The sequence below is a fragment of the Pagrus major genome, chromosome 11 (assembly GCF_040436345.1).
Source record: "Pagrus major chromosome 11, Pma_NU_1.0".
Classification (NCBI taxonomy): domain Eukaryota; kingdom Metazoa; phylum Chordata; class Actinopteri; order Spariformes; family Sparidae; genus Pagrus; species Pagrus major.
In genome coordinates, this window is record NC_133225.1 from 3,923,217 (window position 1) to 3,935,674 (window position 12,458).

Here is a 12,458-nt window from a genome sequence, read left to right on the forward strand (position 1 = left end):
TGGAGACCAATAGAGACCAATAGGGCCATCAGATCAGAAAACTATCATATGTGTCACTCTGGAGGGGAGTAACAACTTATTTTGACATTTAATTTGAATGACTTGTTGACAAATTGTACCAAATAATGGCAACAGTACATGTTTTGGAGGCTTTCCAACTTTTCCAAGCCAAAAAGTAAAAAGCTCTATGAGACTACAACCCAAAGCATTTTGGTATTGAGCTTCAAGAGCCCATATCTTTTGACCCTAAGTGCGGATAAAGAAAGAGCAAGAGGTATAAAGGTAAGGAGGCATGCAGAGATAACATTTAGTCTATATGTTACAGGCAGTTGTACCTGTCGCCCAGCAGGCTGGCCAGTGACTCGTGCAGAAGGCTGCTCTCACTCCATTATTTCAACTCTCTCCTAACACTGTGCAATTTTTAAAAAAAAGCCCCCGAAAAAGATTAGCATTCATAGGAGCTTTATATATAGATGTGCTCTCTAACCCTTCTTTTATTACATCTTTTTTATTGTAGTTTTACTTCGTCCCCACTCTTGTTATTTTGTGCTGTTTAATTACTTGGACTATTTTTATTGCGGTACAGTTTTGATTGCCTTGAAATGTGACTCGGGTCTTGGGTGCACCTCATGGTCAGTTCATCATAAATGAGATGCAGTTGTTAATTAACCTGTGGTGAATGAGGTGAGAGAAGAGATGCAGGGACAAGCTCTTACACTGGGATCCACCGAGACCCTTCCTGCTCACAAAAGAAGAATTAATAGATAGATGGAGGGATTAAATATAAGAGATACTGTCTTGTGATTGGGGTTTCACGCCGGCAAAGAACAAACACTTAAACAAGAGGGAATCAGGGCAGGACATTACAGACCCTCAGGGCAAAATGACCATAAAGTGCTTGTGAAAAAATATCACTGTGTAAGAGCAAACCTACATATGAGGACAGAAATTAGAAAGTGCAGTGGTGTCTGTACCAGCAAAAGAAGTCATTTTAAGCAACCCTCATATAAATTAAAGCAGAAAATGTTGAGAAAAAATAAAAAAAGGAAAGATGTAGCAAGAGTTTAATTTCCTCTGCTGCAAGGAGATGAATAGATGATAAGAGGGCAGCCGGGATAGTTTCCCGATAGAAATATAGAAAAAAAGCCAAACAGGAGGAAGGAAGATAGAGGTGAGGAAGGTGATAATGGTGTTGGAGGAATGATTTAAGGGCTGGTTCAACCAAATATTAAAAAAGGCACATTTTCTGACCTACTACTGGTGATATCTTATCATGCTTTTAGTTTTATCTTTTTCAGGTTTCTGAGGTATGTAGCCATGAAGTTTTTACTATAAAGTGCATTAGTGGTTCTCACAGCATTGTTTGAACAACACTCTTCGTCCCACCATTCTGTGAGGCTGTACTGCACAGCAGTGTTTTAAGTGAAGGCTTGAGGGCTTGCTGAAAGGTGCAGAATAAAAGTATCTCTTTTTATTACGAACATTATTATGATGGTGAATGAATAATTTCAAAATGCTTGTCAGGTCCAAAATGATTCTTTTGTTTACCTCTGTGTAAGAATTATGACAATAGGTTGCAGCTGCTAACAAGGTTTGTGAGCCAATAGCATAACGCCGTTGGCATCACATGGTATCAGTGCTTGTCAGCATCCAGAGTCTTTGGTAGTTGCCAGTTTGTGAAAAAAAAATAAAATGTAAACATGGCTGATTTCTACAGTATGCGCCCAGCATAGTGCACTGCCCTATCATTAGCTAGCTAGCATTAGCAATGGTAGTGTAAGCAACGTTGGCATTACCAATGTTGGCATTACCAACAGTAGCTACAACAAACTGGCAACCACTTGAGGGGGCAGATGATTCTAACAGCAGTGTTTTGACATGAATGCAATGGTGGCGGGGAGATGCAATGCAGCATCTAGTGGCTGGATGTTATCAATAACACTTTTTAAACATACGCATGCCAACTAGCTTCAATGTCATTGCTACCCTGTTGATGTTTAGCAGGTATAATTTCATCCATATGGTGGTGCCAGAGGAAACAACAAAGTCAGTAGAATTCATCGCCTGGGATTCCCGAATATAAGTAATATATTTCATTACAATCCATTTAACAGTTGTCGAGATATTTTTCAAAGAACCATTTAAACTTCATACTGGTGCTCGAGACGAAGTCGAGATCTCACAAGTCTGTACAAGTCACCCTTTGGAGATCATGAATGTCTGTAAAAGAAAAAAAGGGTATGGCAGTCAGTCCAACATTTTTTGAGATATTCCACTCAGGACCAAAGTGTTCAACCAGCCAACGTTTCCATCCATAGAGCAATGTTGCTAGCAATGCTAGATCTTCTGCAGTGTGTCATCACTCTGAATATTTGATAGACCTCACTGTGAACAGTAAACTACTTTCTACTTAGAATTTTGCTAAAACAAAATAAAAAAAATTAAAAAATGTCAGAACCTGGCAAATAAAACCAAACTACTATTTGCATGACTAGAAACCCTAAGTGGTTAGCGACAAAAGTTGTTTGTTTGTTTGTTGATGATGGCAATAACCCATCAGCTCAGCTACACATATAGTATGTTACTTCCTGGTCAAAAGCTCATTGAAAGACTGCACTTACATCAGTACAGCCTTGGGAAACTAAGTGCGTTAGGGTTAAGTAGGGAAAGATTTGTATAAATCATCACACTGAGTCCCTTCCTGCACCTGAGAGAAAACAGTCATTAGAGGAGGTTGTTTGCCAAGAACCTTAAACACAGGTTGCATTCAGTGTTTTCTGTTGCGGACACTCTCTGACTGTCTAATCATAGCCAGTCATACCAGATACAGTTATATTTGTCTAGCTCTTGGGTCTCACTTATAAGTGTATACAAAGCCTCTACATGTGTCCAACACTTGTGTCACCTATGTCATTTTTTGCTATAATGTCGAAGGATCGGTGAGATGATCTTGCAGTTTTGGCCTGATCCCATTTGCCGCTGCTACACTAAGGGTACCAGTGATAGTAGCTTCGGCATATTGGGGTATAGGACTATGTGCGTGGGCGTGTGTGGTTAGATAGCATATGTGTGTAACAGAGAGAGAGAGAGAGAGAGAGAGAGAGATGAGATGGATATAGTATTATGGGGTGATTCCTGCTTTCGAGAGCATAAATCCCCTCTTATCTCAGCATCATTGCCGCAGGCCTCTACCACACTGCCACCTTCTGCTCCTTCACTCAACCATCCTGAGCCCTCTGTCTTGCACTTGAGCCTCCACTCGCTCCTCTCCCTGCCTCCGTCCTACGCCATCAGTTTTTTGGGGGGAGAGCAGGGAGTCATCATTTCTTGTCGCCAGCATGTTTTTCCCCATCGTACGTGTGCTCAGTCTGTCCATTTCCATTTATTCCCCAATAAATCCAAGCAGCTGGTCACTGACTGGAACACTGCTTTCTGCTGTTTCCCATGTTGCACAGATAACGGTCACGCACACAGACAGACAGGTCGTCACTGTTATGCACCCATGCTTCCTGAGTGTGTCACACAGACAATCAATGATGCACCTCCCCTCCCAAAAAAAAACCAGTGGCCGAAGCCATGAGCACAATTGATCCTTCAGTGTAAGGGAGGCAGATTGTGCATGTGTGTGTCTCTCTTGCTGTGGTATTGTTTTCAGTTGCAAGCTTTAATCCCATGGTGTTAGTGCTATTTCAGAAAATTTCAGTGGTATTGGATTGTATGGTGTTTTTTTGAGTCAGATTGTTTTATGAGTGTCTTTTATCGACACTTTTGGCCACTTATAGGTTTGTAGACTCTTGTCTAAGTAGTAGGTGCCTGGCAATGGATATCCTTTGTGTGACACTGGATCTAAATTGCGTGTCAGAACCCATTCCAGCCCCTGGCAGAGGTACTGTTTGTTTTTGGAGTACACATTTCGTGTGTGTGTGTGTATGTGCCCGTTTGTGTTTTATCCCCACTCTCTGAAGACGGGTACCTGTGAAGACCGAGCTTAATGTACATCCAACGGTTCTGCAAGGTAGGCTTCTTTTTGAAGTGTTTCCATTACATCAAATGAGTACGAGAGAGGCAGAGAATGGGCGCGAGAGTGGGAGAGAGACAAAGGCGGAGACAAAGAGAGAGAGCGAGAGAGATGTAATCTGTCTCCAATCGATTGGCTGCACTTCTGACCACTCTTGGGATCCCACTATCATTTGTTTCCATCTGTCTGCCTCCTTTCATTTTTTTCCCACTCTCTTTAATACCTTTTCTCCTTATTTTTTCTCTTTTAATTCCCATTCAATTAAGGGCTGGTTGTATTGGCTGGCCATTGGTTAATTGCTCAGGGGCCCTCCATGGAGATCGCCAGACCTTAACGAGACGACGCGCTCGACTTCACAGCACTCTCAGCACCACGTGTGTGTGTGTGTGTGCAACTTTTTGCATCTATATACGTTTTTGTTTTTTTTATAGCATTTATCAGTATTTATTTATTTTGTCCTCGCTCTGCAACACACAGGCAAACACAATGTAATCCTGCATACATAATATTCTTGTTATTATCATTCTTTTCACACATATTTTAAAGCTCATCTTGTAGCATTGCAAAATCATACAAAAACAATTCATGAATCCATGTTTCCCTATCGCACTACTGGAAATGCCCTTGTACCCACTGCTAATATCCCAGCAGTGACTAGCCAGCAACTACAAACCAAATAAGTAGCACCTACCAGCCATTTACCATCCATCTGCTCCATACGTTAACAATGTCTCAACATATAGCAGATATATCATTTTGAAATGGAAAGTGATAGGTAACAGAAACAAGCACCAAAGATGCACATACAACAATGTCTTGAAACATTTTCTAGCAATTATTATATACTTAGTAAGGTAAGGTCAGAATGGGTACATTTCTCCTCGTTATAGATCCTTTTTCTTTCTGTTTTTTTGCATCTGCACAATTATTTGCAGGAATGTGGCAATACCATCTCAGCATTTACGTCTCAGAGTCTTGCACGTTGCTGAATTGAGTCTTTCACATTGATTAAATACCCTCTTTGTTTCCTCATGTCTGTTTATATGTGTGTTCATGGTGCCCGCCTCTCTCATCTTTTCAGCCCTTTTAGATTGATTAATTCACTGAACACACCCTGTCCCCATCAGGCCTTGGGGCTTTTGGCTCTGACTCTATCTGAGTGGTCTGTCTGTTGACCAGACAATTACCCAGCTAGTCAATCACTACCTCTAAGGGGTGTTACAAGACCCTGTTTACTCTGGCAAGGCTGATGGATTGTACTTGGAATTAACACACTTGCACGGAGGGCGTACACATACACACACTTCTCTGCTGCTTCCAGCTTAATGTTCTTGCTTCTCATCCGACTGGAAGTCAGAATCTTCCCCAAAGTGTAAAAGGACTTAACTCTATGACTCTGAGTCACAGTGCCCCTGCCAACACATCATAAACCGCCACTTAAGCTTTTTGATTGGCTAAGTTGGCTCATCTAAAACCATTAAATTTTTATTTGTGGTTAATTATGGCCTTCTGATAGACCTTATTGACAATAAAATAAGTTTCTCCCAGCTCCTAAAAGTTACCCTTCACATTAACAGAGCTGCACTGGGATTTTTCATGACTGATGTATGCTTGTGTGAAATGCAAAGATTTGTTACCATTCAAACCATCAGTGAGGTCAGCCACTGACCTTGGGTCCAAGTCCTTTCTTTAAGTCAGCGTTCCACTTCATCAATGCGTTTGATGGTGTTTAGCCAGAGCTCTGTCAGAGCCGGTCAAAGTCTTCCACACCGAACTGGAAAACCATTTTTGTATGTACCTGGATGTTTGCATGATGGTATGGTCATGTTTTTAAAAAATGCTGTAAAAACTGTTCTACATTGTAGCATCCACATTTCTCCAAATGTGGAAGGTGTCCAGCCCAAAACGTGAAAAACAACCCGAAACCAAAAGCACACAAAAATGTCCACATACTTCAGGCCATATAGTGGATATATAGCTAATGGCATAGATGGGGCATTTAGTTATTTTCTGGTCTGATGTCTACCTTTACATTTATAGAATAGTACACTAAATGTATTTTGTGTCACTTTAACAATATGGGCGTCATTTAATCTTTAATGGTTGTATATATGTCACACCAGAGCACCAGTATCTCAGACAAAAACAAACTGGTACGTCTGCCACACCTCGTTTATCCTTGTTCCCAAGCACTTAACTCCACAGAAACCAATTAAATAAAATTCACCAAAACTGTCTTGGTCCATTTTCAATTGGTCTAGATAAACCCTCAATTCAGTGAGTTACATACATTTTCTGTTGTTTTTCCCAGCTATACTGTCCATCATGTAACATACTGAGCTAAGTATGGAGTTATTTTTTTAAATCTACAGTATGTAACATAATTGTTAGCTTCCTAGTTACCCTACTCATGCTAGCTAAAACATAAAACAAGTAAAGTACTGCTTTAGGTGGCTTTGAATACTTTGAACTGTTTCACAGAAAAGGGAACAAATGCACTAACACATACATGTGGCCGGAGCAGCTACCCAAACACAGAACAGAGAAGCTTGGATTGCACCACACCCACAGCGAGTGTGACTTACTCCTCTAACGATATCTTTACATAGTAAATACTTATTAGCTGCTTTAAGGGCCGAAGGTGCAAGTGACCAGCACATTCTCTGTCGTATACACACATACATTCATCTTAAACCAATTAATGCCGTTGGGCGAAATCATAGCTGAAGAATGGGGACTCGTCTGTGCCTGAATTCCTTCTTTGTCTCGCTTCCTCCTCTCAACTTTCCAAAAACATGCAATTCTTTCTATCTTCCTCTCTCCTCCTGTCTGTCTCCCACTCAGAACTAATGCCAAAAGTGAAACAAATTTCCGTGGCAATTACATTGCGAGGCCAAGGAGGGAGAAGCGAGCGGAGCAGAACAACTTGAAATGGCTTTATAGAAAGGACTCCCAGGCCCTTTAATTACACCGCTATTGATTGCTGTGTGCAGGTTTCTCACATTCACTTACGGCTTTTTCTTCTCAACTCTGCTTTTAATACCCTGCAGATAACGGCGCTGAGACGCTTCCGATTTTAGACACTGTGATTATATATCAGCTCTTTTCATTAGATGGCATTTATGTTTTAAATAGGGAGAGGGGGGGTCCCTGGGTGATAGAATGAGCTCGCTGCGTGTGATTCATTTATCGTGGCAACAGGTTGTATTTTAAAGTTGTTGATGTCCCCACTGAAATATGATTAATACACTGTATGTGAAAAATGAAAGAAAGATGTGGAAAGAAAGAAAGAAAACTCTCTCACTTGAACCAGCATGGTTAACTAAACTTCAGCCAGTTTGATTACACGTTACATTTATTGACGAACAACAGTTTATTCATGCGCCCGCTGCTAACGTGCAGTGTCTCTGGCTAGTAGCAGAAAGACTGTTGGTGGAAGGGAGAGAACAAGCATTGGCTTTGTCCAAAGTTAGAATAAGACTAAGCATCTGCAACTATATTAGCTGACATGCATGCAGGTGTAATGTTTATAATGTAAGTAGCATGAACACAAAGCACAGCAGAGGTAGTCATCACTGAATACACAGACATGAGGTTTATAGCAAACTCCCAAAATGCTTCACTTTCTCTTTGAGCAAATCTTCACCAAAGAGGAGGCGGATCAGTAAACGGTTAAAATTACTTTTGTAAGAATAGTGTAGGTTGTTTGTAAAGGCAATATCAAACATATACCATTGTAAATTTCTGTAAAAGGACTTGTTGGACAAAAAAGTTCTTTTTTCTGGGTCAGTCATGTGTGATGTTCCTCGGAGCAGACAGGGGTTAACTATCTTGTTTTCAGAGACTGAAAGGCGGTGCAAGGGGAGGACCTGTCTGTCTAACCAGTCCGCCACACTGCTGCTTACAGGGGAAATCATGAAATCCTTCAGTAGGAAATGGGGCAAAAGCACCTTAACATCACACCTTTGGCCACTTCGCTGTTCATTTGAGTGACTCAAGGACACATTTCTGCCATTGATATTCACTGTTTTGCTGTTATTGTATAAGAAGCAGATAGAATAATATTCAATCTCTCAGGAAGAACCTACTAAGAAGGGGTATGGAAATCTATGAAAGCTGGAAAAGGCAAATCAAACATGTACCTTAGTCCCTGTAAATATTTTCATAAACTCTCAAAACTTAACTCAGAGTCACCCCTTACCTGTAGCGGCAGCGCTATCTATAAACCCATTCATCATGAGGTGGAATTACTCTATGACAAATCTCTCTCGCTGCTCTCTGTGCGTACGTCTGCAGAGTGCATACACAAACGGGCCACATGTTCCATCCCTGCTCTTTAGCCAAAGTCATTTGTGCCAGTGTCAAAAGTGATAAATGGGTTATGTGGCGCCTATGAGAGAAAGCAGTGAATTTTTATAATGTATTAAACAGGAACGAGAGGAGGGCGAGGAGACAGGCAGGGAGGGACGAAGGGCGGGAGCGGAGCGGCGAAAAGTGGGCTGTCATGCTGTAGTGCTGTGCTGTAGGCAGGGGACCTCTGTCACACACGGTTTGAGGCCCCTGCTTCACATCTTCACTGGCAGCTCGTCTGTATTTCCCTCAGATATCAAGCCATCAGGCCCCCTAGAGCTCACAGCCGTCCAGCAAGGCAGCAGAGCTGGAAGACACAATATCCAGTGACTGCTCTGTCAGATGCATCGAACAGGCATTGTACAGTGTGTGTGTGTGTTTGAGTGTGTTCTTATTTTGCAGTTTGCATTTTAGACATTCATAAAAGGATATTGTTTCTCTTAGAGGTCGTTTCGATTCTTCCTCGTTTCTTAATTAATCTAAACACCGGATGAACACGATGATGTTTTCAGTGTTTCTGGCCAAGATGTATTGTGGTGGCTAAAAAATGTTCTTCAGACATTTTTTCTGCATCTTCTGAAACCTGTGAATCCGTCACATAGCTTGCATTTTGATCGCAGCTCTTTTCAGTCAACAGGAATGTGCATGTATCCACCACATACTTGTACTTAATGGCTGAAGAGGTCGACTGTCAGTGACTCCCAACAAAAAGAAAATGACCACCATTCCCAAAACAACATGACCAATGCAACGCACCAGGGGCAGGCGTCCTGAACATTGGTTGTACGGTCACAGTTTGGTTAGATTTTGTGCATAAAAACGTATTTTTTAGGAAAACATTGTGGTTTGGGTTAAATAACTATGTTATTTACGGAACATAACTACGGCGGTATGTTCAATTAACTCGCTGTTGACTTTTTCTTTCCATAAGATACAAACAGTCTCCTGAGCGAAGAGTCCACGGACCATCCACCCCGTCCTTTTCCCTTATGCAGACTTTGTCGCTCTTTATACTACTGCGCCTGACTTCCTCCTTTGCTGCCGAAATATTTACTACTGCCACTACAGGTGCCCGCCTAACAACAAGCTGCTTACACAGTCGACCTACATGGTTGTGTTTCTGATCAGGATGGGCTGATGCATTTCTGGCTTACTCAGGCACATACTGTATTGATGTGCATCCTTGATCCTCCATAGTTCCACCCATGGTATAAAAAAAACAAAACACATTGTACTTTTTTTTGCAAAGGGTATACAAATATTTCTACTCTGTTTCTACTGAGAAGTCCCTGATGCATCTCATTGTAAAGCTCAGGGTTGTTGTTAGAGCACTGCTATTCATTAGCCCCGTAGATGTTATCCCAGCATGCATTATCCAAATCACGTTATTGGAAAGTGAAACTTTTTTATATATATTTGGTTTTAGCAGTTCTTTTCTGCTGGCTTTGGTCTGTAAACTAAATGAATTGGTGGCTATACAATACGGTTTACCACTAGCCACACTTGGATCTTCATATCTGCTTTTCAGTTGTGTGTTTGTGTGTGTGTGTGTTAACGCATTATATGTTCTTCTAAGCAGTTGCACAGATTTGGTATTGTCTGGTCTTACCATTTATTGTGTATCTGCCGATATGCATTCAGAATTAAACTGGGACTAAGCATAGTAGTGCAAATGGTACTTATGACGAGAGGTTTCCTCTTAGCAATGAGCTTGTGTGTGTGTGTGTGTGTGCGTGTGTGTGTGTGTGTGTGTGATAGCTCTCATTCAACTCTCATCCACTTGACATAATCCAATTATTCCTTGAGAGTGAGACAGAAGGAGTTTGATGAATAGAAATACTGTGTATGAGAGTGTGTGTGTCTGTGTTTGTACTAACTGTACACGTACTGTATATTTTTTTTGAAACCATGTTCTACGTGAATACCAAGGATGTTTCATTGAACCCGGGATACAGTGTTGGAGATGGAGCCCCCTTCATTCCTATGAAAGCTGCTCAGTGGTGCTTTTGAAACCGAAAGAGCTCGACTTCCCGGGTATGAAAGTACCTGGATCTTCCGTGTTGTGCCGCCCGTAGAGTGCGGGCACTATATACTTCCACTGACCTGACCGAGCAAGCTAACTTCCAGTTTGGAAACAGAGTTATGGCTTGTGAAAAACAATATTATATAGAATATTTTGATCGCAAAACATATAAAAAATTGTATTAACTATTGGTCTTATTGTAATTCTCTCTGTTCAAAGAGATGTCCATTATCTGTAATTAATGGACAACCCATAGGCCAGAGTTATGCATCTCCACTATTCACATTAACACAATGATTGTCAGCTAATAATTGTATTAATCAATTTTAACATGACATCATAGAGTGAAGCTCTACCTTTATGAAAGCCATGTTGGACACCAGTGTTACTTTAAACACATTTACCTATACCTGTTCTTTCCTTTGTCTTTCCTGCTGATTTATATGAAACCCTGTCTCATAAAAAATACATAAATATTCAACTGATTTGCAGTACCTGCTTTTAATTGTTTTTATTTTACCAGCATAACAAGGAAACAATTGTGTTGAACCCATCTGAAAAATGTTCTCCGCTGTCAAATGTTATCTATCAGCAGATTTCATTTATTCTCCCAGAATGTTAGACGATTCAGTTCACTCGTACTTCAGACTTCTCCGCAGTAGAAGAATGACAGACTGTCTGGATTGGAAAAACATGGCAGATGAAAGTAATCCAAGCTGCAAAAACATTTCTGACATAACATAGTTTGCAGCGTATTAGTAGTATAAAACATGTTTCGTAGGCGATAGGGTTCAAAAATAATCACCATTTGAAGGACAAAGTGGCTGCTGACTGGATGAATCAGTCAGTGATGCTGCAAACTAACCGGTTGATTGGCTGGAAGCTGGACTTATTTTTCACTCTGCATTCGAGCAATCGCACACAGTGGAGGATTTTCACTTACCACTGCTTTCCTCTGATTTTAGTTTGTTTTCCTCCCAGTCTGGAACACTTAAGCTTAAACAGCAACAGCGTCTTTGACAGAGCCTGTGAGCTGTGCTGTTTCTCATTTCCGCCCTCTCTCTGGGTGATTACTAATAAAAATAAGGGTTCAGTATCCTCCTGTATCATCACACTGGGGATGAATTTGGATTCAATATCACTCAACAGCTTGCATAGCAACAGCTTTCAAACTGGCCAAAGCTGGTAAAACAGAATCATGTTTGAAGTCACAGGGAATTCGAAAAAAGTTGTTGTCTTACCCATTGCAGCTCATCTCAAAGTTTGTCTCTTCTTTTTCCTAGAACGAAAGAAGATCACTCTGACTGTCGGAAACCAACTGTCCTACAAGAAAATCTACAATGTTGTGGGATACCTGAAAGGAAAAAGGAACCCAGGTGTGTACACCCAGTATGCTTCAACATTTTGTCTTAAGGCTCCTTGTCTCAATATGTCAGTATTTGAAAGGGCAGTAACAGACAGAAGCATGACGGTACCATGCATTCCCTCAGTTAGTCACTCTAAACCATCTCATAATCTGGATTTAGTTTAAGTTCGTCAAAAACTGACACACTGAGATTGAAGGTAGGGTCGACCGCTATCCCAAAGCGTCAAAGTTTTTGACGAGTTCAGTATGAAACTCAAAACTTTACCTTTCTTACAAATATCACCTTTAAGTCTAGTTTTAGTCAACAAAAAAAGATGCTGTCTAAGTTTAGCGTCAGACGAGCAGCAAAAATACTTGTTATATTTGTAGAATCTCTCAACATCCCAACAGCAATCAATAAATCCAATGCTCTGACAGATAAAAGAAAACTTGGATTGGAGTCTTTACCAAGGCTCAGTGGATGTATTGCTAAAGCTATTAGCGAGCTAGTGGCACAAGAACAGAGAGAAAGTGCAGCAAAAATGTCCCAATACTAACATACTAGCTTGACAGTGGTGAGTGCTAACAACAGCCATGTTTGTTGTTTATGTTCATTGTGATAATCTTAGGTGTTTTCTTACACGTGAGTGAGACACGAGGTATGTTTAGCGATGACAACAATGCCACTGAGCCTGTTGCTCAGCAGCTTGCTAACTCAACAC

At 41.0% G+C, this 12,458-nt stretch overlaps 1 protein-coding gene across 1 annotated transcript in view; it reads left to right on the forward strand.

The window, feature by feature from the left end:
- The window catches only part of LOC141004351 (inactive N-acetylated-alpha-linked acidic dipeptidase-like protein 2), a 438,618-nt gene that overhangs the window by 275,418 nt on the left and 150,742 nt on the right, over positions 1 to 12,458 (forward strand). The window contains exon 11 of the mRNA XM_073475786.1: positions 11,675 to 11,767. Coding sequence (XP_073331887.1) covers positions 11,675 to 11,767 — 93 coding nt within the window. The remainder of the gene's footprint in view (positions 1 to 11,674; positions 11,768 to 12,458) is intronic.